The following is a 27,389-nucleotide window of genomic DNA, read 5'->3' as shown; positions in this document are numbered from 1 at the left end:
CTCAAGTTTATAAGTTGATTGTTTCTAACTTGTATATGTCATAAACAATATTACAAATGGGTAGAACCTAAAAATTCTATTTAATTCATTAAATTATTAGTACTTGAGTAAGACAGGATGGCAGAGACTATAGGGTTATTCACATATTGAGTGTTTAAACTTCTGTGGGTTTCCAATCCTTAATTGAATGTCAGATAAAGTGATCAGAAAGGTCACTTTATGAAAGTTGTAATAAAAACTGTAATATTTATACCCACTAGGGCTTATGTTTTGTAAAATGTACCTGAATACTTATAAATGATTATTCAAAACAGAATAAAACAACTGTAAAAAAATAAAACCCAGTTTCTTCCAGTTAACTGGAAATTATCTCATAATTTGTATTAGGATTGAGTCATTATGAGCCAATCAGATTGTAAATACTTTATTTATAGTTTAAGTGAACTTTATTTTGATAGGGTATTCTCTAAATTCTTTTTTTTTTTTTTTTTAAATGATTTTAATTCCTAATTTTATTTATTTATTTTTGCTGTGTTGGGTCTTCGTTTCTGTGCGAGGGCTTTCTCTAGTTGTGGCAAGCGGGGGCCACTCTTCATCGCAGTGCACGGGCCTTCTCACTATCTATCGCAGCCTCTCTTGTTGCAGAGCACAGGCTCCAGACGTGCAGGCTCAGTAGTTGTGGCTCATGGGCCTAGTTGCCCTGCGGCATGTGGGATCCTCCCAGACCAGGGCTCGAACCCGTGTCCCCTGCATTAGCAGGCAGATTCTCAACCACTGCGCCACCAGGGAAGCCCTCTAAATTCTTTTATATTGAGTTTATTCTTTTCTTATTGATTTTGAGAACACAAAAGTGATATTTACTTACATTAAGTCCAGACCCTTTTAGCAATATTTCCTTCACAACTGCTGGTATTAATGTATTATCCAAGTCAGTAAACATGTTAAAACTAACATAACACTGTTGATAATATAAAAATAAAATGATTTTCCCTCACATTTAATTTTAAAATCTATATTTTGGTTAAGGATTAGACAGAATGTATTCTTATAGAGACTGGGAGCAATCTTTATTCTTCAAAGAGAAAATCTGTCCTAATTTTAATAAGTATGACTTAGCATTTTTAAGAATTATTCAAAATGTCAGCTTTTGGGAATGTGAGCTAGGTATATAAAACTATTTGCTATTAAAATGAAATATATTTGGTTATAAAAATCCCACATATCTGTTTTTCACAGCTATGCTTCTATTTACATTTAGGAGATACATATGTAAAAAGAGAAAAGTTGAGTCTTTGTCTTCTAAAGATATCCATGATTAGGTAATTCTCAGATGATTTATAACTTAATATATTGAAAAACTTCTACAGTTAATTTGTAATTGCCACATTTACAAAGAAACTTCTGGGTAACAATCTTTTAAAAACATAGTTCAGTGTTACATTTAGGCCCAAAGTTCATTTATTTAAATCACCTATGACATTTGCAAAATTTTTTCAAACGTAGGAAACTGCCGTTATTAATATGGCTTCATTCATTTATACCTGCAAAATACTTGTTATACACTTAAGTACAACTGGAACAATAAGATTACTTGCACAGATGAAAGTGAAGACTTTCCTTTCATGTTAAAATTAATATTTATTTCACACTTATGGTAATGCCTGAAAACGTTTTGCAAAGAACTATTAATGGTCTTGACTGTAACAGTTTATTGCATTTTTCTGTCCCTTTTTTTTTGAATGTTAAGTACTCAACTTTGGAGTTTTAAGTTCTACTTTTCCTCTTATCTTCAAATAGACTCTTCAGCATATATACTTGAATGGCTGACACTACCACCATTACCACTAAATTAACCATAGACCAGAAATTTACTCTATCAAAGTTGCTTTCTTGTATGTTTCGATCAGGAGCTTCAAATGCTCTAAGCAGAGTTTGGATGTGACCACTTTTGCTTAGTCTGGACTTGATACTGTTGATGGACTCCAGAATGTCTTCCAGTTTCATATCCAACATATCTGTGCCAGTAATATATTTCTTCCAGTCCTCTTGTTCTTGCTCCTGTTCTCCCATATTATCCAGGATTAATTCAAAGAAAATCACCTTCTCAGAAATGGTGCTGAATGTATTATCAAAGCAGAACATGTAGTCACCGCCTTCAGTCTCTATCGTGTGAACTCCATCTGATTTTCTTTGTTCAAAAACTAAGGTTCTTCCTTTTGGAGAGGCAAGATGGAAATCAATATCTAATCCTGCTCCATCTAAAACCGGAATTGAGTGAGGGTGGTGGGGCTGATTAACGCCAAGTGTCATCATCTCGTCCAATGATTAAGGAGAATGTGTATTAGGCCTGCATTGTGAAATTCCCAGTATTGAAGCGTGTACTGGTTGGTACTCGATCTCCAGCGAGGCCTTCAGGGGCATGGGCTGGTAGAAACACTCCTTCTGGCCGGCCCGAAGAGTGAACGTGAAGTCGCTGTCTAAGGAGTGCGTGAAGCCGGCCGCCCCAGGCAGCAGCAGAGAGGCCAAGAAGACCAACAGGAAGGGCAGCCAGATCTTGTCGCCCATCCCTGCCTGGGCGATCTCGGGCTGGAAAAGGCGTGGGAAGCATGGGTTATAGGCGCCTATGCTCCACTTTTTCTCCCTGGACTCCTCGTGGTTGGCAGGGAAACCTGGAGCCTGAAGAAACTCCAGGTGAAGGCCAGGGCGGAGGGGCGTTTCTCAGAGGGGAAAACGCCGGCCTACAAACGGTAGGGACTGAGGGCAGAGCCAGCAGTCCTTTTCCACACCCTCCCGGGTCTTGGCTCCGACATAACATTGTTAATCAACTATGTTCCAATATAAAATAAATTTTTAAAGTACTTGGCAACTGGTAAGCACTCAATAAACGTTTGATGAATAAAATAAGGAATGCAATACTTTCAGAACCTATATCAACTGCCTACATAATATTTCCATTTGGATATCTAATAAGATTTCAAAATAAAATGCTTAATTTTCTTCCCATACCTGTATTTGCCTGATTTCCCACCCTTCCTCACCATTTTCATAAATGACAGCACTATTTATTCAGTTGTTTACATTGAAAATCTACAAGTTATTCTTGAAACCTTGTACCCTCATTACATAAATACATTTAATTACTCAACCCTGTGGACTCCACCTCCAAAACGTTAACTCGAATCTACCTACTTTTCTCCCTTTCCAAATACAACTCTAACCCCAGCTTCCAACATTTTGACAGAGATTACTATGAGAGTCTCCCAAAAGGTCTCCCTGATTCCTTCCATGCTCTGCTGAACTCTATTCTCCATGTATACAGCTGATGTGGTGTTCTGAAATCATGAATCAAATTTTTGTCCTTTCCAGCTTAGAACCCTTCAAAGGCTTCAAAAAGGAAAAAAGGAAAAACTCCTCCCTTTGGCTTACAGGAATTCCATGATGTCCCCTGGCTCCCTGTCCACATCTGCTTGTACTACTCCCTTGCTTGTCCCCTACCCTTCAGGCATCTGTCTTTCCTTCCTCCTCTTCAAACAAACCAGGCACACTTCCACCTTTGAGCCTCTGTACCAACTGTCCCCCCTCCTGAAATGCCCTTTCCCCATCTTCCAATGGCTGGCCTTCCCTTGTCACTCAGATCTCAATTTAAATGCCACCTCCTCAGAGAAATTTTTTGCTGACCACCTAATCTAAAGGTGGTCCAGACCTATCAAGCATCATTAGTTCTTGATATTTTTCTTATTTATTTATTACCTGTCATCTCTTTCCCAATCAGAAGTAGAGAAAATTTATCTATCTTATTATGTCAGAGGTCTTCAATATCACCACCAGGTTCAATGATTCACTAGGAGGACTCACAGGACTCAGCTTATAGTTGTACTTAACACTTATGATTTTCTTTTCTTTTTTTAAAAAAAATGTATGTATTTATTTATTTATTTATTTAGGCTGTGTTGGGTCTTCGTTTCTGTGCGAGGGCTTTCTCCAGCTGTGGCGAGCAGGGACCACCCTTCATCGCGGTGTGCGGGCCTCTCACTGTCGCAGCCTCTCATTGCGGACCACAGGCTCCAGACGCGCAGGCTCAGTAGTTGTGGCTCAAGGGCCCAGTTGCTCCGCGGCATGTGGGATCCTCCCAGACCAGGGCTCGAACCCATGTCCCCTGCATTGGCAGGCAGACTCTCAACCACTGCGCCACCAGGGAAGCCCAACACTTATGACTTATTACAGTGAATGGACACAAAGAAAAAAATAAGCAAAGGGAAAAGGCACATTGGATGAAGTCTGGAGGAAAGAAGGTACAAACTTCCAAGAGTCCTCTCCCAGTGGAATCCTCTCCCAGAGGAGACACTTAATTCCTCCAGCAATGAGTTGTGACAGCATGTGTGAAATGTTGTTTACCAGGAAAGCTCATGAGAGACTCTGTGCCTGAAGTTTTTCTAGGGGCTGGTCATGTAAGTGCCCTATGCCTAGCATGTACCAAAATTTCAGAAGCCAGAAGGAAAGCAGGTGTTCAGCATAAACCATACTGTTAGTACAAACAGTTTAGGCACAGTGAGCCACTCTCCTCAGTTAGGGAACGTGGGAACCCTCCTGAAATCTAAGCTTACCAATACCAGCCAAGGGCCAACCTTCCAAGCAGTCTGAAGCCTGCTAACGTTAACTCATTTCTGCACATTTATTAACCCGTGTATCACCTATTCTAACTTCCATTAACAGATTTTTAAAACAAAAATGTTTCTCGGGCTTCCCTGGTGGCGCAGTGGTTGAGAGTCCGCCTGCCGATGCAGGGGACACGGGTTCGTGTCCCGGTCCGGGAAGATCCCACATGCCGCGGAGCGGCTGGGCCCGTGAGCCATGGCCGCTGAGCCTGCGCGTCCGGAGCCTGTGCTCCGCAACGGGAGAGGCCACAGCAGTGAGAGGCCCGCGTACCGCAAAAAAAAAAAAAAAAAAAAAAAAGTTTCTCTTCTCTGAATCTAACATTTCAAAGAGATTTCCACTCATTAAACAAATATTTACTTAACACTTGCCACATGCTAGGCATAGGGAACTCAAAAAATAATAAAATACCATGTGCCCCTTAGGAACTCTAGAATGTGAGAGAAATGAATTTAAAAGACCATTTTTATAATAAAGTATTTTAAGAATTATTAAGTGGTGTATCCAAAGTACCATTAGAACATAATGGCAGAAAGACTAGCACTGCCTCAGTGTGTAAGAAAAAAACTTCCAGAAAAAATTAAGAGAGAGAAGACAGGGCCTACTTTAGCTAGAAATGGTCAAACAAGATTATCTGAAGGGTAACACTTGAGCCTTGAGCTGAGATCTGAATGATAAGGAAAAGGCAGCCAACAGAAGTTCTGATCAAAGTACCTTCCAAACAAACAATAACATATGCAATGGCACTGAGAAAGGTCCATTAAAGGGAAAGCTCTAAATACCTAAAATACAGTAAACATTTGATAAACGGTACCTATTAGTACACTATCATGTCCTCTCCATTTTTAAGAAACTGATGATTTTAGGGATTAGATACATGAAGCCCATACCACTAGAACATTTGTATATTATTTATGTCTACCCTATTCATTTACCAAAAAAAAAAATTTTTTTTAGGTAGAAGTTAAAAATAGTACAAGTAAAATGAAGCAAAAATCAATTAATTACTCATTGATTCAAATATTTACTAAGTACTCACTATACGGCCAAACTTAAAAAGGTGAAACAGACATGCCTCCTAACTTTGAGGACTTTATGTTATACTAGGAAAAAAAAGGAAATGGATGTAGACACATGAGAGCAAAGCAGAACACGTGCTATAACAGAAATAGGAACAGAAAAGTCAATGGCTGGAGTGGGGTAGGAAACATGCCTTAGATCAGAACACCTAAACTAAAGCAACATACAACAGGTAAATGAAAAACTAAGCCTTAACCTGATCAAAAAAAAGGCAAATAAGGAAAAAAAAAATGAAAGGTTATATACACAACTCTTACCGATAAAAGATTTTTTAAAACTTCATTAAGAGAGATACCTTTTCCTAAGCTGTGTAAGAAATTTATCTGCTAAATCTTTTACACTGAATAAAATAAATCATGTCTAAAGAAGACATTTTTAACTCAACTGTAGAAATATCTATTATACCAACCTTTGATTAAAGTAGAAAATACAAAATTAGTATGACATAAAAGGCCCTCCATTATCCAACCTCTGTATTCGCTCTAACCGCATTTCCCACCCTTACAGGTGAACTATGTATATTTTACTGCACTCATAATGCTATTTCCCATCACCTGAAATTTTCCTCCACCTGGAAAGGCTCCCTTACTATAGCATCCAAATATTTCTAGCTAAATAATATGCATTAATCAAGACTGAACTCAGAGGCATAATTTTCAAGACAGCTTCCCTGAATTTTCAAGCTAAACTAAGTTCCGTTTAGTCACTTCACATTATACCCTGTTTTCATCTTATTAAAGTTGGCCCTCCTCATCCATAGGGTCTGCATTCGTGGATTCAAACAATCGTGGATCATCTGTAACGAACTTGGGAATCCAAGGATTTTGGTATCTGCAGGGAGTCCTGTAACCAATCCCCTGCAAATACACAGGGATGACTGTACTGCATTTACTATATTTTACTAAAATTATCTGTCTATGGGTCTTCTTCTTCATCCAGACTATAAGCTCCTCAAGGACAAGTCACATCTTATTTTTGTGTCCACAGCACTTAGCAGACAAATGGGTGCCCCCTAAAAGTTTATTAAACTTTTACAATTTTGATAAAACCTACTGAATAACAAATTTGAGCTACAGATGGCTTTCTAGTGATCAGAACTGATCCAGGAATAACATTTGAAAAACTTAGAAGAATAAATCATTAATTTTCTTTAGAGGGAACATCCTGAATATCAATAGTCTACATTTTTCACAGTCTATAGTACAGACTCTTCAAAACGGAGATCATTAGCAAGTGCCAAAGTACCTGTGGTCTGTACTGTGAAAGAGAGAAGATCCAGTTGCTCTGTGCACTTCTTAGGTGAATGAGTGGTAAAATGAAATTGTACTGCAGAAGTCAGAGCCTTCCATGTATACCCACTTGGATTGAGGGCCACTGAATCTCAGAACAGGTGACCTTCTATAATCAATGGTTCTCAATTCTTTCTGCCTCTATATCATTCACATATATAGCCCATTCTCATGAATTATATTTTCCAACATACACAGTGAATTCTCAACTTAGAACACACACTTCTGAAGTAACAAGGCACTTCTATATATTGAGAATTACTGATGTATATATATTATTTCAATTTGAAAACATTATATAGGATTTGATATGTTGATCTTTTTATGAGTATATTTATAACTTATAATACATTTATTTTTTTTTAAATGTGATAAAGGCCAACATACAAAATGTGACATGTGAAGGTCAAACACTCTATTAAATTCAAACTACAATCTGCTCCTTTGCCCTAAAATCTGGTTGCTAGTCATAGTGAAAGAAATGGAAATCTACTGCATCATTCTATGATTAAGGTGTATTATTCTACTATGCAAAATATCATCCTCTTTTCAAGAAAATTGTGAGAATGAAACTCAAGATTTCTTTTTTAACATCTTTATTGGAGTATAATTGCTTTACAATGGTGTGTTAGTTTCTGCTGTATAACAAAGTGAATCAGCTATATGTATACATATACCCCCATATCACCTCTCTCTTGCCTCTCCCTCCCACTCTCCTTATCCCACCTCTCTAGGTGGTCACAAAGCACTGAGCTGATCTCCCTGTGCTATGTGGCTGCTTCCCACTAGCTATTTTACATTTGGGTGTATATATGTCCATGCCACTCTCTCACTTCTTCCCAGCTTACCCTTCCCTCTTCCCGTGTTCTCAAGTCCATTCTCTACATCTGCGTCTTTATTCCTGTCCTGCCCCTAGGTTCTTCAGAACCTTTTTTTTTTCAGATTCCATATATATGTGTTAGCATATGGTATTTGTTTTCCTCTTTCTGACTTACTTCACTCTGTATGACAGACTCTAGGTCCAACCACCTCACTACAAATAACTCAATTTCACTTCTTTTCATGGCTGAGTAATATTCTATTGTATATATGTGTCACATCTTCTTTATACATTCATCTTTCAATGGACACTTAGGTTGCCTCCATGTCCTGGCTATTGTAAATAGTGCTGCAATGAACACTGTGGTACATGCTCTTTTTGAATTATGGTTTTCTCAGGGTATATGCCCAGTAGTGGAATTGCTGGGTCACATGGTAGTTCTATTTTTAGTTTTTTAAGGACCTCCATACTGTTCTCCATAGTGGCTGTATCAATTTACATTCCCACCAAGAGTGCAAGAGGGTTCCCTTTTCTCCACACCCTCTCCAGCATTTATTGCTTGTAGACCTTTTGAGGATGGCCATTCTGACCAAAGTGAGGTGATACCTCATTGTAGTTTTGATTTGCATTTCTCTAATGATTAGTGATATTGAGCATCCTTTCATGTGTTTGTTGGCAATCTGTATATCTTCTTTGGAGAAATGTCTATTTAGGTCTTCTGCTCATTTTTGGATTGGGCTTTTTTTTTTTTTTTGATATTGAGCTGCATGAGCTGCTTGTATATTTTGGAGATTAATCCTTTGTCAGTTGCTTCACTTGCAAATATTTTATCCCATTCTTTGGGTTGTCTTTTGGTCTTGTTTATGGTTTCCTTTTCTGTGCAAAAGCTTTTAAGTTTCATTAGGTCCCATTTGTTTATTTTTGTTTTTATTTCCATTTCTCTAGGAGGTGGGTCAAAAAGGATCTTGCTGTGATTTATGTCATAGAGTTTTCTGCCTATCTTTTCCTGTAAGAGTTTTATAGTGTCTGGCCTTACATTTAGGTCTTTAATCCATTTTGAAACTCAAGATTTCTTAAATTATGGAGTTTTAATCCCTTAACTGGATTAACATGATGTTATAAATATTCAACAGAAATCTTACTTTGGAAATGATCATAAGTACAAAGACTTCAAGAGGTATCCAAATTCTAACTATTGGAATTCAACTCATCTTTCTCTAAGTGTCTGTACCTCTAATATCTTGCATTTATTTTACACGTCTCTTTCCATCTTTAGACTGTAAGCTCCTTGAAGACAGGAACTGATCTTAAGCATTTAATACAGCATTTAATATATGCCTTGCATAGAGCAGGCTCTAAATATAATTGAATGTAGGATGAAAGAACAGAATGTGAAAAGGAAAGGTAAGTAGAACAGAGCAAAGCTTGGGAATGATGGAAGCAAGGAAAAGAAAACTAATACTAGAGAGCCATAAAGGTATGGGGAGAAAGACGAGTGAAAAAGCTATTAAGCAGGTTATAGCCGGGCAATTCTGAAGAGACATAAAAAATCTAATACCCTTATTTCTCTGATGTAAAACTTGTTTGTGGTTTTTGTACAAAGAAAAAAGACAAATTAAAGCTCTAATTATCTAAAGCTGAACTTCTGTTTTATTTTTTAAATACCACCCAAAAATATTTAATGTGCTCAAATGGGTACCACTTAGAATTTTTATTGAATAATTTGTCTGTCTCTACTTACAGTATAATGGAAACACTAACAGTACTGTATTATGTAGACCTTCTGCTGACATACACTTTACAAATAGTTACTCCAGCCCAAATACTAAAGCCAGTGTGATATTTTTAGCACTAAGTTTTGAGAAAGCTCAGCTTTCCTCCTGTAGTTATAAGAGATCCGAGTCACTCAACTCCCAGAGCCATATTCAAATCATTAGAACACCATATCCCCCTGGTGTAACAAGAGCCATAATTTCTCCAACTGAAAAATTAAGCCCTTTCCTTTTAGGAAAAGAGAGAACGGCACATGAATTAGTTCCGAAAGAGAGAATGCTAAAGAGAATGGCATATGAATTAGTTCCATAATATTTCTGCAAATTGTTAATAAACTCTCAGTCTTGCTTCAGCTAAAGGAGTTAACTGTTTAAAAATGCAATTATAAAGTAATTGGGAGACTAGATTCTGGTCCGGACACTGTCACTTAATCTCAGTCTCAGTTTCCAGAACTTTAAATGAGATAGTTCAGTATAATTAAATTCAAATAACATTTATTGAGTACATTCTGTGTGCAAATATATAATGCCTAAATTGTTGCCAGGCTCCAACATTTAAATATTTTAATGATTTGGGGTTATCAAAATTGTCCTTGTTGAAATAGACTGTATAAAGAGAACCCAAAAACTAGCACCCTCCTCCTCAGTGATTTTCCTCAGACACCTACCTCCCCAAGCCCTGCCCTTGGGAGTCATAGTTGCTCTCAGCAATTTCTGGCTTCAACCCAAACCCCAGCACGAGGCTGATAAAGAATGGCAGTCTGACATACTCAACTCCCACCTGAAATGGGGGCAGTGCCTGAGGAGGAAAAGGGAGATTCAAATAAGGTGCTAGTTTGAAAAACAAAGAAAAGGTTTTAGCATGAAAACCACTCATAAACCGTGTGACCTTGGGCAAGCGTCTTAACCTTCCTAAGCATTTTTTTCTATACTAAAAAAAAAAATGGATAAAATACCACCTCACAGGACTGATGTGAGAAATAAATGGATAATTCACATAGTTTCCCATACATATTTTTCATTATTATTAATAACTAGAAAGTTGAATTAACTTGTTGAATCAGTTGCTCAACCTGTTTCCAGGGACCAGTCTACCTACCAAGTATTAAGGACATTCTACCTCAGGAGAGGGCAAGCAGTAGATGACTCTAAGATCTCTTCTAATTCAAAGGCTCACTGAAAATATGCAGCTGTATCACCATCGCCGTCACCAGGGTGTGTGAATGATCACACCAAGGTAGTCACTACAATCTTACAGTCTGTATCTTAATCACTAAGTTAGCAGCAAAAGGGGGTAAGGTGGCCATGCAAACACCAGACACAAGGTCTCTGAAATGGGCATCGCATAACTACCATCTGCTATTACTTATGGGAATAAAAGTCCAGAGGCTAGAGAGGGCTCACTTCACAATATGGAGAACAGCAATAAAATGCTGATAATAGTCCCAGGCATATGGATATGTTCGATAAAGTTAGCTTCTACTATTGTTATTATCATGTCATAGAAGCAGTCTCTGGGGACTATCACAAAAATAAGTTTCAAGTACTATAGGCTTTCAGGCACCCTATATACCTTAACACTGCTGGCAAACTGTAGGGTCTCCAGATTTCACCAGAGATCATTCTCCAGAACATTTAAATTTCTTCAGTCAGTTGAAACATGATTAAGATGTCTTAATCTAACACAAATACATTTTGTTATGGTTTATTACCACCACACCAAGTAAAGCAGGTGCTGGTCAAAGATGAAGCAAGCTTAAGTAACCACAGTGCTGACAGAGTAGGCACTCAGTAAACATCTGGGAGGGAGAGAGAGAATCCAAGGGGAAAGCAAAAGTCCCTTCCCCTCAAATACAATGGATATTTCTGGGTCCCTAGTACTTTTGATCTGTATATCCATGGTTTGATGGGATCCCAAAACAATATATACCTCTTAACAGATAAAAATCCAAAAGGAGTGGGTGCGAGTAGAGAGAAGCAATGGTTTTTCATGACTCTTCCCCCACATTACCACAATAAAAATGCTCACTCTCTTCCTGATTTCCCTTTAGACTAATATTCAGGCAGATATATCAACCAAATGAGATTTTTAGAATTTGACTATAGGTATTGTGAAATACTAAATCTCTGACAGGAAGAGCAGTTTATATGATGTTTAACAACCAAATAGGTACTTATAAATTAAAATCTATTTGCCTAATGAGCATATAAAACATGTTCAATCTCATTTATAATCAAGGAAATGTAAACAAAATGAGATGCTATTTATCACCAATGAGAATGGTAAATATTTAAAGACTGATAATATCTCCTGTCGTTGAAGGTAGGAGGTAAAGGGTGCTCAGATAAACTACTGGAAGGGACATACATCGGCAGTCTTTCTAGAGAGCAATTTAGTAGTACCCATCAAAAGCCAGATTACGCTTCAGAGTATATGTACAAAGAAGACTATTCTTTACGACATCTGTAATAGCAAAAAAGAAGAATGGAAATTGCTGTTAGAACCTTCAAAAGAGAATTGGAAAAGTAAGTTATGCTATAAACATGCCACAGAATACTATGCAATTTGAAAAAGTGAGAAATAGTTTAATGTAGTGTTCATAATAGATTGTTAAATGAGAAAATCAAGTTGCCAAACATGATATACATGATATACACAATGTTCCTTTTGGAAACCAATACATAAACTGTTAAATGATTTCTCTTGAGAATTAGTACTGGTGGACAATAGGAGTCCATTTTATATTTATTTTAAAAATTTAAGCAGTGAAAAAGAGAAAGAAAACTCCATGTATTTTTGTGTGTTTGTTTTTTAAGTAATACAAAGATGATTATTCTTCCCAAATCATAAATCAGTGACTGGCTTTACACAGTTGATTTTTCAGTAGTACTGTTAATATATTTAAATGTCTTAAAGATTTGATTAAGTAAATGATTTTCTCAGTCAAAACCCATTTTAGTTGATTCACATGCTTGGTTAAATTGAAATGACAAACATATCAATAATATTTGCAAGGGAAAAATAGAACATGCTATTATAAGTATACCTCAGAGAAAATCCACTTGGGGTTTTTTACATTTGGTTCATCATTTGTCAACAGCAACAATTATTTTAAGAACTCTAGCCTGTTTCTAACCAATCTCCTCTCTTTATTAGGCTACCATTTAAAATGTTATTGTTATCATATTAAGCTGAAGCCACTGTGAATAAATATTCATCTCTCTCTTAGCATGCTGGATGTAAACAACATTTTCAAACACATGAACCACTTTTTGGTTCACTTTTACTGAACCACTCAGGAAAATATAGTTACACCAAAAACGTTAATAGAAAGATGAATAAAATCAAGTCAAATTTCTATAAAAACTGTGTGGAATTTAGCCAGTTGCACTGACCCTTCAAGTACAAGGTTCATTTAAAAGTCGGCCCTACTATCAACAATGACATTTATAGGATTAAATTAAGCCTTCCAATTTTCAAAAAAGTACCAGTATATAACTTTATTTAGAATATGATTGATGTGCACATAAATGTGTGAGATTTCTGTACTTTGAACACATTTCATTAAAACAAGAATCCTCAGGTTATGAGGTGATTACTTTCCTTTAAAAAGAAACGACAAGGGCTTCCCTGGGCGCAGTGGTTGTGAGTCCGCCTGCCAATGCAGGGGACACAGGTTCGTGCCCCGGTCCAGGAAGATCCCACATGCCGCGGAGCGGCTGGGTCCGTGAGCCATGGCCGCTGAGCCTGTGCTCCGCAACGGGAGAGGCCACAACAGTGAGAGGCCCGCGTACCGCAAAAAAAAAAAAAAGAAAAAAAAGAAACGACAACAAAGAAATTTTGTATTAACCTAAAACTTTAGATATCAAAGATTTTCCCTCAATTCCCTTAAATTAAGTAGGAAAAAGGGGTTTTCATGAAGGAGGGGAATCCCATATCAGTTAAATTTCTGGGATTTCAAATAAAAACACCTTTGTATGTAATGTGAATTCTGAATAATATGATAAGAAACATGAGTAAGTGGTCAAGTTTTCATCCATACTTGATGTAGCACTAGCCTTGGTGCTACATCCAACAATTATGCACAACCAAATTTTATAGAATTCAATCTCCCTCTTATCTTCTAATATTCTTTCCTCTCCAATCTCATCCTACTCTGTAACATTTATAGAAAGTATTGATAGGGAAATTACAAAGGCAACATTGTGACAATGTCCATAAGTAAATTATAAATTAATTTTAACCTCCATCTATCAAAAAGTTTAAGACATGAAATCAGGCAATGGAGTATCACATTAGTTGGCATTCAGGAGAATTTGGCGGATTGGGAAACATGAAGAATTCATCACACTGAAGTTAGAAAAATGATGAAGGAAAGCTGCATGCATATTGGAATGACATGAAAATAGTACTAATTAGAAAGACTAGGGATAAGTTTCTACAGGAGTACTGGTTAATTCAAAACTAATTTTCTAACTTGTGAAATAAATATTTTAAACAAATTAGGAAGAAATAAAGAAAAGTGAACATGATCAATTAATGCTCGAAAGCGTATCTTTACATTAATAATGTTCCAGATAATGTAAATAGTATATCTACAAAGTACTAAATGAACCAAATTTGACATCAGCATGAAAACAAAAATACCAAAAGAAAAAAAAAGGAACACCAAAAGAAAATCAAACCTATAAAAGTTTAAAAACCAAATAGGAGCATTTTAAAATAAACATTTATTTAATTAACTCTTTTCTAAAAGCATACAATACAAAAAGAAACAATAAATAAAAACATACAATATAAAAACCCACAACTCATATTTACTATAGTCACAATCTTATACTTACTATAAGGTTACAGTTTAAGTTTCATGCAATATATTTATATTTTAAAATCTTTTGGATAAAATGTCTTAAAGTCTGATTTTCTTACCAAAGATTCTGCACTGCACTAACCTTGAAGAGCAGTCTTCCCTGGATCAATATGAAAAAATATTTTTATGATCTTAAGGTGTACTTTTTCATTAGATTATCCATTTATGACAGTTTGAATTAAATAAAACATTTTGGACTTGCCAAAACAACCAACAGCACAATTGTACCTTGAATATTAACAAACTGTTCAGGCACACTTAAGTAACTAAATGAGAGGAAGGGTGCTTGCCATCACACCCATGTGATAAAACACTAACTCTAGCATGCTTTTCTTTTTCTTCTTGCTACTTCTCGTATTCCCTTTCAAATATATTTTCTATTAAGAACAAAATCAATTCATGAAATTTGAGTTGCTCTACCTAAGGTCATTTCAAAATGAAAAAGAAAAATTATTTTTTAGATACTTTCCACTAGAAATACACTAAAACTTTACTGTAACACACTATACGTAGTAAAAGTTTTATAAGAACAGTTTATTTTCAAGCACTAATAAAAAGGGCATTTATTATGTAATAAAATGTAACCAGCAAAAAGTAACATCAACTATAATGTGGCCCCATGTTTTGTACCCAAAGGACAGTACAGTTATAACAGAACATTCCATAGTTTCAAAAATTACATAAAGCATACTTAAAGCTATTCATAAATATGCTGTGACTGTCAGGGATGGCCAATTTTTCTGTAAAGGGCCAAATAGTAAATATTTTCGACTCTCACATGTTCTTATCTTTCTTATTTCTTTTATTTGTGGGAGAGGAGGGCTGGGGAAGACTGTATAAAAATATAAAAACCATTCTTGGCACAGAAGCCATACAAGAGAGAACAAGTTGTGGGCCAGATTTGCCAGTAGGCTATAGTCTGCCAACCCTAGGACCCTTCCCTTTCAAAGTAGCTATTCATTCCTATTTGCTTCAAAATATTAAAGATGAAAGAATTTTTAAATGCCCAAACTACATTTTCCAAAGGAATTAATTTCATTAAAAGTAAGGGTATACCTATAGTAATATAAAAGACTAGACTATCTATTTTACAATTTAAATGTAAATCACTCCCATACACGTTGAACATGTTAGAATCAGAGTTCGATCTGCCAAATTCAAGAATCTTATCACTTAAAAAAATAAAACCCTAGATCCCAGTGAATTTTCCACAAGTTAAAGACAGTATAATAAACTTTCCAGGCAAAAAAAAATACTGTGGGAAATGAATTAAAATATATTCTTTGTCAACTGAAAGGTCAATTACTCTTTAAAACTGCATGAGAACTTCTGTCGTTTTAGGGGAGGGCGGGTGAGGGGTAAAAGACATGCAACCTAGAAACATGAGAATGTAGTTTACTTTCCACTGAATGCTTACAGATATTCATCCTTGGAGGTACTGTATTTTAAAATATAAATATTACTACATGATTGAGGTGGAATAAGATTAGACTTTAACAGACTGTACTCATGAATTAAACACTACAATTTTGTATTTTAGATTTCTAAATGAAATACAAATCACAGGGGAGGAAATTAAATGCTTGAGTTCAGCTGATACGAGACCCAATCATACTCAATCATCCATTGGTTAGATCTCAGTGTTTTCTGAAACACCACCGGTTATTTGCAGGGGAAAAGGTCAAAAGCCCAAACAATACTCCTAATCTCACAGCACTTAGGATCTAAGCCACATATTTGGCACTTGATTATACTTAGGTCAAATGCAATACACACTGTGATGTGGCATACTATTACTGAATTCCTGCAATGATTTAAAATGCTTATTCCCACCTAAAATGTAAGTAACCTTAAAGGAATTTTTGTCACTCTCAGTACCAAGCATAATGCTAAAATATGTAAGTACACAAATATTTCTTAAATAAATGAATGAAATTAATTAATATACAAATATGCTCTCTTCCAGGATGAACTAACCCAGCACTAAGCCTTTAAATATGGTAATTAAAGACAGGTATGACTCAGTCACCTTTTCCCGTCAATTATTTCTCTAAAATCGGTTATTTTTTATTTCCAGGACCAGCACCCTAGTTCAAGCTTTATCTCCTCAAAGTAGACGTATATATCATGGATTCTTCACTATTCTAAACTGCATTTTACATAATATACTGCCAGCTTAATCTCCCTAACACAAACCTTTGCTCATGTCATGCCTGAGCTCAAAATCCCTCTAAGATTCTCCACTGCTTTACACAAAGTCTGTGCTGTTCAGTGTTTCTAGGGAGTTTCTCCAAGGCCTGCTCTCAACCTGCCTCTCCAACCTTACATTCACTGTCTCCTAGGCATACTGAAGATTCTGTTCATGTCTGTTCTTTTTGTTTTCACATATGTCAAAATGCTATGCTTCTTACTTTCTACTCTTGCAAATCCCACTAACTCTTTCAAACTTTCCCAGACTTGGTCATTTGAAAATGAACTGAAACTAGCATTTACCGGAGACCCACTGCATGGAACTCTCTGACAGACCCACAAAGATGAGTAAGAATTGAGCTTCTCAGAGGAATTTACAGTTGCTAGGAGAGAGAAGACACATGTAACTATAATTTAATATGGAATATCATAAATGACACTAAAAACGTGTAAGTAGAATTATAGTGGAATTCTGTAGTCAGGGAACAAGAGATTACTTCTGACTGGGGATAAGTAGAGGTATCATGAGAAAAACATCATTTAAACTGATAGCTGAAACTTGGCTTCAAAAGGCAGAGATGGGAAGGACTTCACAAGTAATGGAAATAGCTCAATAAAAGACACTCGAAACCTACAACAATCAATGCTCTTATAATTCATTTGGAAATTCATCACGTACTGTTTTGAAGTTGTCTAGGTCATTTTTTGGTCTTTTTTATTTTTAGAATTTAATTTTTTTCCCAGTTGTATTGAGATATAAATGACATACAGTACTGTATAAGTTTAGGTGTCCAGTATCTAGGTCATTTTTTGTTTAGCTAATACTGCATATATTTATACCCTTGGTAGGGCCTGGTCTAATAGGAGAGATGAGATATAAACTTGTAAAATAAGGGGAGTAACAGTAGTTATCTTGCATGGTTATAGTAATAAGTGAGGTAACATGTATGCAAAAGTGGCTACTACATAACAGATGCTTGAAAAAGGAAGTTTCCTTCATCTCTGGTACCTAACTCTTTGTTACAGGCAGTTCTAAAATGACCCCTAAGATTCCTGCCTCCTGGTATAAACACCCTATAAAGTCCCTACACTTGAGTGTGGGTGGGACATATGAATATGATAGAGGTCATGGCTGTGATCACATTGTGTTACATGGCAAAGGTGAAGGGATGCTGCAGATATAAAGTCCTTAACCACTTTGGCTTTAAGTTAATCAAAGGGAGTCTATTCCAGATGAGCCTGACCTAATCAGGTAAACCCTTAAAAGAGGCCTGAGCCTTCCCTTAGAGAGATTCTCCTGCTGGCCTTGAAGCAAGTCCCCATGAGTGCTACAACTGAAAAGAAATGAATTCTGTGAGCTATGAAGGGAACCCCAAGTCTTAGATGAGACTGAAGCCCCAACCGAAACTTTGATTGCAGCTTCATGAGACCATGAACAGAGGACCCAGCTAAGCCATGCCCAGACTCTCGATCCATGGAAACTGTGAGATAATAAATGTGTGTTACTTTAAGGTGCTAAATTTTTTTGTAACTTGTTATGGAGCAATATAAAGCTAATTAATACACTCTCTCCCTCTACTTTCTCTCAAACACCTTCCCTTATCAAATGTATTTTTTAATCATTTTAATTTGTTGAAACAGATAATGTAAAAATGCAAGAATGAAACAACAGTATTATAAAGTCCTTTCTTCCCTCTTACTCTCTCTCTTACACATGTGTGCGTGTGCACACACACACACCTTTTTTATAAATATAGAAAGTATCTGATTGGAAAAGAAACAGTATCTAGCCTACCAATATTATTTTATTGGAACATATTTCCTCATCTGTAAAATGATATAATAATAGTATTGACATTATAGGGTTGATAAGAGGATTAAATGAATTAAAGTTGGTAGGCAATTTAAATCCTTGTTACTCAAAGTCTGGTGTGACCAAGAGCAATGGCATCTGGTAGAAGATTTTTTTTTTTTTTAATAAGACTTCATTTTAACAAGATCTCCAGGTAATACATGTGCACATTTAAAGTTTAAGAAGCACTTCATTAATGAGCACTTATCACTCATGTAAGTGCAATATGATCATTATATTTCTTAAAAAACTCATTTCTTTTCTATACTCTCTATCTTCTTTTCATTTGAATATAAAGAAATTTTATTTGCAAACTGATTTCTATAGTAAAAGCTGTTTGTGATTATCTTTTCTCTAATCAGACTATGAATTAAGAAATTAAAAAAAATAAACCTCTAGTTGAGTTTGAGACTATTTTGCTCTCTATTCACAATGAGTTAGAAGTAGTATTAGACAGCTAACGGTCACTCAGATCAAGGGGAAAAATTTTTTTTTCTAGATAGCATTTAACCAATCCAAATACAAAAACAAAACTGCAGATTACACGAAACATAAAAAGTACAACCAAGTGTGAAGCTTGCCTAATATTACTGTGAATCTGGTCTTTTACAATTACTTGGGCATGTGTCTTAAAGGAAATCACACTGTATTTGCCAACCACTGCCTTCTTGTAACTTTATCCATTTTACAAGTAACTAAATACAATTCTGAGGTCAACAAACAGAAAGCCAGTTTGAAATCCAAAGGAAGCAATACCAAGTGCACTTCAAGTTTCAAAAGCAGGAGCAATTCAGAACTTGTGGGAGTATATAAACGTGACAAGGTAGTTTAAAGGCAATCCCTATAGGGCTTCCCTGGTAGCACAGTGGTTAAGAATCTGCCTGCCAAGGCAGGGGACACAGGTTTGAGCCCTGGTCCGGGAGGATCCCACATGCTGCAGAGCAGCTAAGTCCGTGGGCCACAACTACTGAGCCTGTGCTCTAGAGCCTGTGAGCCACAACTACTGAGCCTGCTTGCCTATAGCTCGTGCTCCTCAACAAGAGAAGCCACCACAGTGAGAAGCCACCGCAATGAGAAGCCCCCGCTCGCCGCAACTAAAGAAAGCCTGCACACACCAACAAATACCCAACGCAGCCAAAAATAAAATAAATTAAAAAATAATAATAATAGTCCCTATAATGTTGCATTGGTGGACTTAACTTTCTGCTAAGATTCCTTGCATTCAAATTAATACCCTTTAACACACTTCACTTTTTGAACAGCATTTGAAAAATATGCAAAGGTACCTTAATTCATTTTATTTTAGATCTTTCCCAGGAAATTAAGAGCAACTTTAGTCCTTTTAAATCTGCATCCCTTCTTAGTTAAATTACAGGCTAAGGTAAGACAATTTAGAGTGACTTGAACTTCCACTTTTGCTTTGACAGGCAAATTGCTGAAAATAATTAAATAAAAGAATACTCCAATTCCCCCCAGCAGGAACACATTTCTATGCCACCTCCAGTTCTAACTTTTGATATTTGCGTTGACAGAAATGTCAATTACAGAACTAATAATAAAGTGTATTGAAAATGTATGAAGTGTCTGATCTATAAAAGAAGAGAAACTATTACTTCCTACTCTGTGATTTTTGTAGCTTTTTTAATACAGGTGATGGCTAATAGATTTTCAAAAGACAAGGTGACATCTCAAACAGTGAAAAACTGTTAAGAACAGAAGTGAAAAATTTTTAGGGAAAAACAGAAATCTGATGACTTGTTCTTATTCAGACCATATATAAGAATGAGAAATTGAAATTTTTATGGATGTTTTTCATATTTTCAATTGCAATTCCATAAATGTTACCTCTTTTTTTCTAGTCTCTCTCAGTATGAAATCATATGAAACAATGTAAAAGGAAAAATATTTATTCATTTATTACTATAATTTTATTATAATAAATATATTTATTATTTATTCCTTCATTTATTATTTTTCATATTGTTTACTGAATCTCATTGAGAAGGTGGCATTTGAGGAAAGATTAGAAAGAGAGGAAGGAGAGACCCATGTGGCAATCTAGGAAACAAGGAGTTCCAGCCAGAGGGTACAGCAAGTGCAACAGCTCAGAGGCAGAGTACACCTGGTGTGTTTGAAGAATAGCAAAGGACAAGGGTGGAATTTGTGGGGCAGAAAGTAACAGGAAATGAGGTCAGAAAGGTTAAAAGCAGAGAGCAAAATCACAGACAGCCTTGTAAACTATGGTAAAGAACTTTGGCAAGTGAAATGAAAAGCCAACCGAGGATTTTTAGAATAGAAGAAATGTGATCTGAGAGATTTCAAAAGGATGACTATGGTGATATGGAATACAGACTAAGGGGTTGTGGACTAGGGTGGAAGGCAGCAGACCTGTTAGGAGGTACTGCAATAATCCAGTCAAGAAATGATAGGGACTGAGAGGTCAGATTCTGGATTCTAAGACTTGGAGCCTAGGAGTTGCCACTTGCTGACAGGGGAAGACTAAAGGCTTGGTTGTGGGAGAATCAGGCTTCACCCATATACTCCACCTGGAACACATCCTCTCCGTAGAAAGCAAAACCATCGTACGCATGCAAGGCCTCACGTCCAGCATGGATCTGTGACTAGCTAGGAACCCCTCTGGTCTGAGTGTGTGCACAGCCTTGCATGTGTACACAGCCTCCCAGACCACCAGTGATATGTAGAATCTAATGAGGCCCATTCATCCCTTAAATCTCCTTATTAAAATTCTGGTCAATCTGTGGTTTTCCCCAACCAGAATTACAACCTCATGCTACTTAAAACATTGGTCTTCCCATTCTTTTGCCATAAAAAAATCACTATCGTTTCCAACAACGTTCTAGAAATATAGGGGTTTTCTACATTTGCTAAAAATCAAGTGAGTCCCTTCCACGGGTGAAAACAAAGCCACTAGTTTCACAGCTTGCCCCACCCTAGCAAAACCACTACGATAATAAGCCAGTGGTGGGAATGAGCAGAATGGGAGCAGCCTCAAGCACTAAAACACCAGACTGTTCTCACCCAAGGTTCAGTGGTTTTTCTTAAATAATGCTTCTCAATTTTTTATATAATTTGATCACTTTCTCAAGACCTTAACTGGCTGTTTTCTGACAATTTTATTGACATTTATGATTGCTTTTTTTTTTTTTTTTTTTTTTTTTTTCTTTTTTCTTTTTGCGGTATGCGGGCCTTTCACTGTTGTGGCCTCTCCCGTTGCGGAGCACAGGCTCCGGACGCGCAGGCTCAGCGGCCATGGCTCACGGGCCCAGCCGCTCCGCAGCATATGGGATCCTCCCAGACCAGGGCACGAACCCGTATCCCCTGCATCCGCAGGCGGACTCTCAACCACTGCGCCACCAGGGAGGCCCTATGATTGCTTTTTGATGAGCAGATTTGCCAAGCTCCTCACCCAAGCCATTCTGCACTAAACACATTTTAAATGTAATTTGCCTGAGCAACCTACTAAAAAATGTCATAGAAAATATTTTTAAACATTTCTAAGTACGGAAATTGCCAGTATGCTAAAATCACTATTTTCTTTTGACTGTTAACATGCCTTTGTTGAAGAGCTTACTCAGGTGACCTTAAGTAGAAAAAGCCTCTAAGCAGAGTAAATAGCATTTGCAAAGACACAGAAGCACGTCAGGGAACTGCATGCATTTTGTTAAGTGTTACGTTAATTGTTGGGTGGGAAACTATTTTTAGCTCTCCCTTTCCTACTACAGATGAGCTCAAATCTCTTACACCCTAAAAATGCCCTTTGTTGGCCAGATGCAACACAATGTTTTTACTCCAATCTCTTTTCTCGTCTTCTCCATCAACCTTCTTGAAAGAACAGTTTGAACACTATTCAAACTTCTCCCCTTCCTCACCTCTAGCCAATCCTCAATCCACTACAATAAGGCTTCCTTCCCAACTTTACTAAAATTACCCTCAGAGGGGTTCAGTAATCTCTCAGATTTACCAAATCCAATTAACAATTTTTGGTCCTTATCATACTGAAACTCTTGTTCCATTTGTCAATACTGCACATCACTCCTTCCTTCTGAATCTCCACTCCTTAGTCTATTACTACATTGTCTTAGCTCCCCTCATATTGTTCTGATCATTTTTCTGCAGATAAGTCCTTTAGCTGCACTTATAGGATCTCTTAAACTCTACTTCTAACCCCCCCCCACATTTCTCCCAAGGAAATTTCAGCCATTATCACTGCTTCACAGTGATGACTCTCAAACCTTTATCTCCAGTTGTAAAACTTCTCTCACAATTTAAGACTATTTCTAATAACTGAAAAGTAGTTCCACTTTAATGTTCCACAGTGAGTTCAAATTCATCAGCGTCTGAAACGGAATGAATCTTACCCTCACCACCAAACCGACTCTTCCCAGGTGTTCCCTATCTCATTTGTTGGTATCCACATCATCCAGTCACCTCAGCTACAAACCTAGATTGAATTTATGATTCTTTCTCCTCCCTTGTCTTCTGCTGCCCATGACATCCAATTAAGTTACAAGTCCCACTGCTTTAACCTCAGAAATATTCTCAAATCTTTTACCCCTCATTCCTTACATTTTGAGGTAGTCATTTTGACACTGTGTCAAAAGAACTTTGTCAAAATGGCTATGTCAGAAATGAAGGTTGACAGCATAGCACAGGGAGATGGGCTTGGTGCTTTGTGACCACCTAGAGGGGTGGGAGAGGGAGGGTGGGAGAAACTAACACGGTATTGTGAAGCAATTATACTCCAATAAAGATCTATTAAAAAAAAAAAGAAATGAAGCTTGAGCCCAATTTAGCTCTCTGCCAAGACTGGAAAATGATGGCCTATCCAATACGTCCTACATGATTTTAAGATCCTGGCAGTGAATGTTTCTAAATATTTTGCTGATCAATAACAAACACTGGGACCATTTGGTTTGCCATTTACTTCTAAATGTATCCGTTTTCTAGTAATGTTACTTTCCATAAGTAAATGGTTCTTCCCTTAAAGTACACATCTATACAACTTTCAGATCTCATCAACCCTAAAGTAATTTTCACTGGATCAAAAAATAGCTTTCCAAGACTTGAATGGCACTGAGTAATATGTCGGACAAAATGCATGGTAAATAAACTAATGGTGTGCTTCTGTGTCTGAAAGACTTCTTTTGAAGAGAATATTTTGGCTTCCAGTAGATTTTGTACAACCTGTCATTTAAAGAAGTATGTGTGGCTTCTAGCTGACATATTTAAAATTTTCTATATCTAAAGTTCTTTTGCTTTTTAATGCACCAGTTTGTCTGCATGCTTTAAATCACTCTTCAAAATGCTTTCACATAAAACAATGCTATTTGGAAAATAGGTCTCATGTTATATTTTCATATTATATTGCATTACATCCTTCTATCCAAAGTTCATGATTATAGACAGATGTAAAATATGATCTAGAAAATGTAAGATCTACAATATCTTGTCTGTAAAGGGAATACTAAAAACACTACCTTTTAAGCAATTAGAAGCAGAGTTACAATTCAGTGGTTTAAAGAAGAATACAGGCATGCCCCATTTTATTGGTCTTTGCTTTACTGCTCTTGGCACATATTGTGAACTTCACAAATTGAAGGTTAGTAGCAATCCTGGGTCCAGCAAGTCTATCAGCATCATTTTTCCAATAACATTTGCTCACTTCAAGTCTCTGTGTCACATTTTGGTAATTCTCACAATATTTCAAACTTTTTCATTATTATTACATTTGTTATGGTGATCTGTGAACAATGATTTGATGTTACTATTGCAAAAAGATTACAACTTGCTGAAGGCTCAGATGATGGTTAGCATTTTTAGCAAAAAAGTATTTTTTAATTAAGGTATGTATACTGTTTTTAGCTATAATGCTATTGCACACTTAATAGACTACAGTGTAGTATAAACATAACTTTTTTTTTTTTTTTTTTGCAAACATAACTTTTATATGCACTGGGAAACCAAAAAATTCATGTGGCTCACTTTATTATGATATTTGCTTTATTGCAGTGGTCTGGAACACAACCCACAATACCTCCAAGGTATGCCTGTACTTTGATTTTGTGTGTCATGAAAATTCATGCGCTTTAGGGTAAGACTGCCATAGGTTTGAATTCTGTAGATTATACGTTTTTAGCCCTATGACCTCGAATAATTTATTTAAAATTTTTTAGTCTATTTCCTCACATGTAATATAAAGATGATAATAGTCATTTCTCAGGACTGATGTGAGTAAAATATGAAACTAGGTCTATTAAATATCAAATACATTATATACACAAAGCAGATATTTAATCCATTTTAGTTAGTTATCCTTCTTTTAAGTTAGTGGATAGAAGTGAGGAATTTTTATTGACTAAACTAGAATAAAAGGCATAATTATGTGATACTAAATTGTATAATATATTTTTACTGAGTAGGGCTGAGTCATTCTATTATTTTTCTTCTTTCCCAATTCTAGCTCCATATGTTTTTTCATTTCTAAAGAAAATGGCATTTTTGCAAGACATTACCTGAAATCTTGTGTTCAAGTAACTTTCTGGTACATACTTGTCACACCTATTTATTCTTCTTCCTGAGCACACAGCTCAATTATATTCCCCAACCACCCCTGTGGTTCTTGTTTAGCAGAAAAGAATGTGCACAGCTTCCACATCTGGCCCAAAATTCTCCTTCATGTGATCTCTGGTCTTTTCCTCTTCATGTTGGCTGGGATAGAGATGACAACAGTGTTCCCGGAAGTCATATAAAATATAATGGAGTGGGCTCCCCTGGTGGCACAGTGGTTGAGAGTCCGCCTGCTGATGCAGGGGACACGGGTTCATGCCCCGGTCTGGGAAGATCCTACATGCCGTGGAGCGGCTGGGCCCGTGAGCCATGGCCACTGAGCCTGCGCTCCGCGGCGGGAGAGGCCACAACAGTGAGAGGCCCGCGTACGGCAAAAATAATAATAATAATAATAATGGACTCACACAATGGAAGTAAGGGCTGAACTCTGGGATCACTAGAATACTAAGAGAGTGAATGTTCTGTGACTCCACATAAAAGGACATAAAAGGCATTGTAACTTCCACCTTGGTTTCGGGGATTGCCATCTGGGGAAAGCTAACCATTATACCATAAGGACACCCAACCAGAACCATGGGGAGGCCTATGTGGAGAGGAAGTGAATTTTCTTGCCAACCGCCAGCATCATTTTGGCAGCTATGTGAATCAGCCCCTTGGAAGCTCCTCCAAGCTTTCAGCCCCACCCAATGAAGTCTTCAGATAACTATATCCCCCAGATAATATCTGACTCTTCCTAAGAAACTCTTAGCCAGAATTGACCAGAGAAGCCTAATTCCTGACCCACAGAAACCATGAGATAATGAACGTTTTTTAAGTAAAAAAAAAAAATTACTTCCAACCACATGTAAAAATTTAAATAGATCACAGACAAATCATTAAGGAAAAAAACTGACAGGGAATTCCCTGGCGGTCCAGTGGTTAGGACTCCATGCTTCCACTGCAGGGGGCCCATGTTCGATCCCAGGTCAGGGAACTAAGATCCCTCAAGCTGCACGGCACAGCCAAAAAAAAAAAAAAAAAATGACAAATTAAACTTCACAAAAATTAAACTTTTGTTTCTCAAAAGACAATGTTCATTTCTTTTTATGGCTGAGTAATATTCCATCGTATATATGTGCCACATCTTCTTTATCCATTCATCTGTCGATGGACACTTAGGTTGCTTCCATGTCCTGGCTATTGTAAATAGAGCTGCAGTGAACATCGCAGTACATGACTCTTTTTGAGTTATGGTTTTCTCAGGGTATATGCCCAGTAGTGGGATTGCTGGGAGTGAGGTGGATGAACCTAGAGTCTGTCATACAGAGTGAAGTAAGTCAGAATGAGAAAAACAAATACCATATGCTAACACATATATATGGAACCCCCCCACCAAAAAAAAGTGGTTATGAAGAACCTAGGGGCAGGACGGGAATAAAGACGCAGACATAGAGAATGGACTTGAGGGCACAGGGAGTGGGGAAGGGTAAGCTGGGATGAAGTGAGAGAGTGGCATGGACTTATATATACTACCAAATGTAAAATAGATAGCTAGTGGGAAGCAGCCGCACAGCATAGGGAGATCAGCTCGGTGCTTTGTGACCACCTAGAGGGGTGGGATCAGGAGGATGGGAGGGAGGCACAAGAGGGAGGGGATATGGGGATATATGTATACGTATAGCTGATTCACTTTGTTATAAAGCAGAAATAACACACCATTGTAAAGCAATTATATTCCAATAAAAATGTTAAAAAAAGATTTTGTTCAGAAAATGAAAAGGCAAACTACAGAGAGGGGGAAAATATTTGCAAAACATATCCGATAAAGGACATTTGCCAACATATATAAAGAAATCTTAAAAATCAACAAGGAGACAAATAACCCAATTTTAAAATGGGCAACAGATTTGAATAGAGTCTTGACCAAGAAGATAAACAGATGGCAAATACCATAGAAAAAGATGCACGACAGCATTAGTCATTAGAGAAATTCAACTTAATATCACAAGATATGATTATACACCCTCTAGAATGGCTAAATTTTTTTTTTTTTTTAAGTTTATTTATTTATTTTTTTAATTAGTTTCTGCTTTATAACAAAGTGAATCAGTCATACATATACATCTGTTCCCACATCCCTTCCCTCATGCATCTCCCTCCCTCCCACCCTCCCCATCCCACCCCTCCAGGCGGTCACAAAGCACCGAGCTGATCTCCCTGTGCTCTGCGGCTGCTTCCCACTATCTATCTACCTTACGTTTGGTAGTGTATACACGTCCATGCCTCTCTTTCGCC

At 37.0% G+C, this 27,389-nt stretch overlaps 2 protein-coding genes across 4 annotated transcripts in view; both read right to left on the bottom strand.

Annotated features, from left to right (window-relative positions):
• Positions 1-27,389, bottom strand: part of RABGAP1L (RAB GTPase activating protein 1 like) — a 700,878-nt gene that overhangs the window by 533,766 nt on the left and 139,723 nt on the right. The window lies entirely within an intron of this gene.
• LOC308612054 (transmembrane emp24 domain-containing protein 5-like) lies at positions 1,614-2,627 on the bottom strand. The gene is made up of 2 exons (XM_081224278.1): positions 2,383-2,627; positions 1,614-2,262 (listed from the first exon to the last, which is right to left on the bottom strand). Exons 1-2 carry the CDS (start codon positions 2,563-2,565, stop codon positions 1,765-1,767), a joined length of 681 nt encoding a protein of 226 aa, XP_081080404.1. The 5' UTR covers positions 2,566-2,627; the 3' UTR covers positions 1,614-1,764.

The sequence above is a fragment of the Mesoplodon bidens genome (genome assembly GCF_964165515.1).
Source record: "Mesoplodon bidens genome assembly, chromosome: 2".
Classification (NCBI taxonomy): Eukaryota; Metazoa; Chordata; class Mammalia; order Artiodactyla; family Ziphiidae; genus Mesoplodon; species Mesoplodon bidens.
The sequence above is the reverse complement of the archived record's forward strand: the minus strand, read 5'-3'. Positions and strand labels throughout refer to the sequence as shown.

Bases quoted from the DNA above. Each gene is read 5' to 3' on its own strand.
- LOC308612054 (XM_081224278.1), bottom strand. From the start codon at position 2,565: ATGGGCGACAAGATCTGGCTGCCCTTCCTGTTGGTCTTCTTGGCCTCT. The intron at 2,263-2,382 runs GTACACGCTTCA...TCAATTCCGGTT, and splicing joins TGGAGATCGAGTACCAACCA to TTAGATGGAGCAGGATTAGA.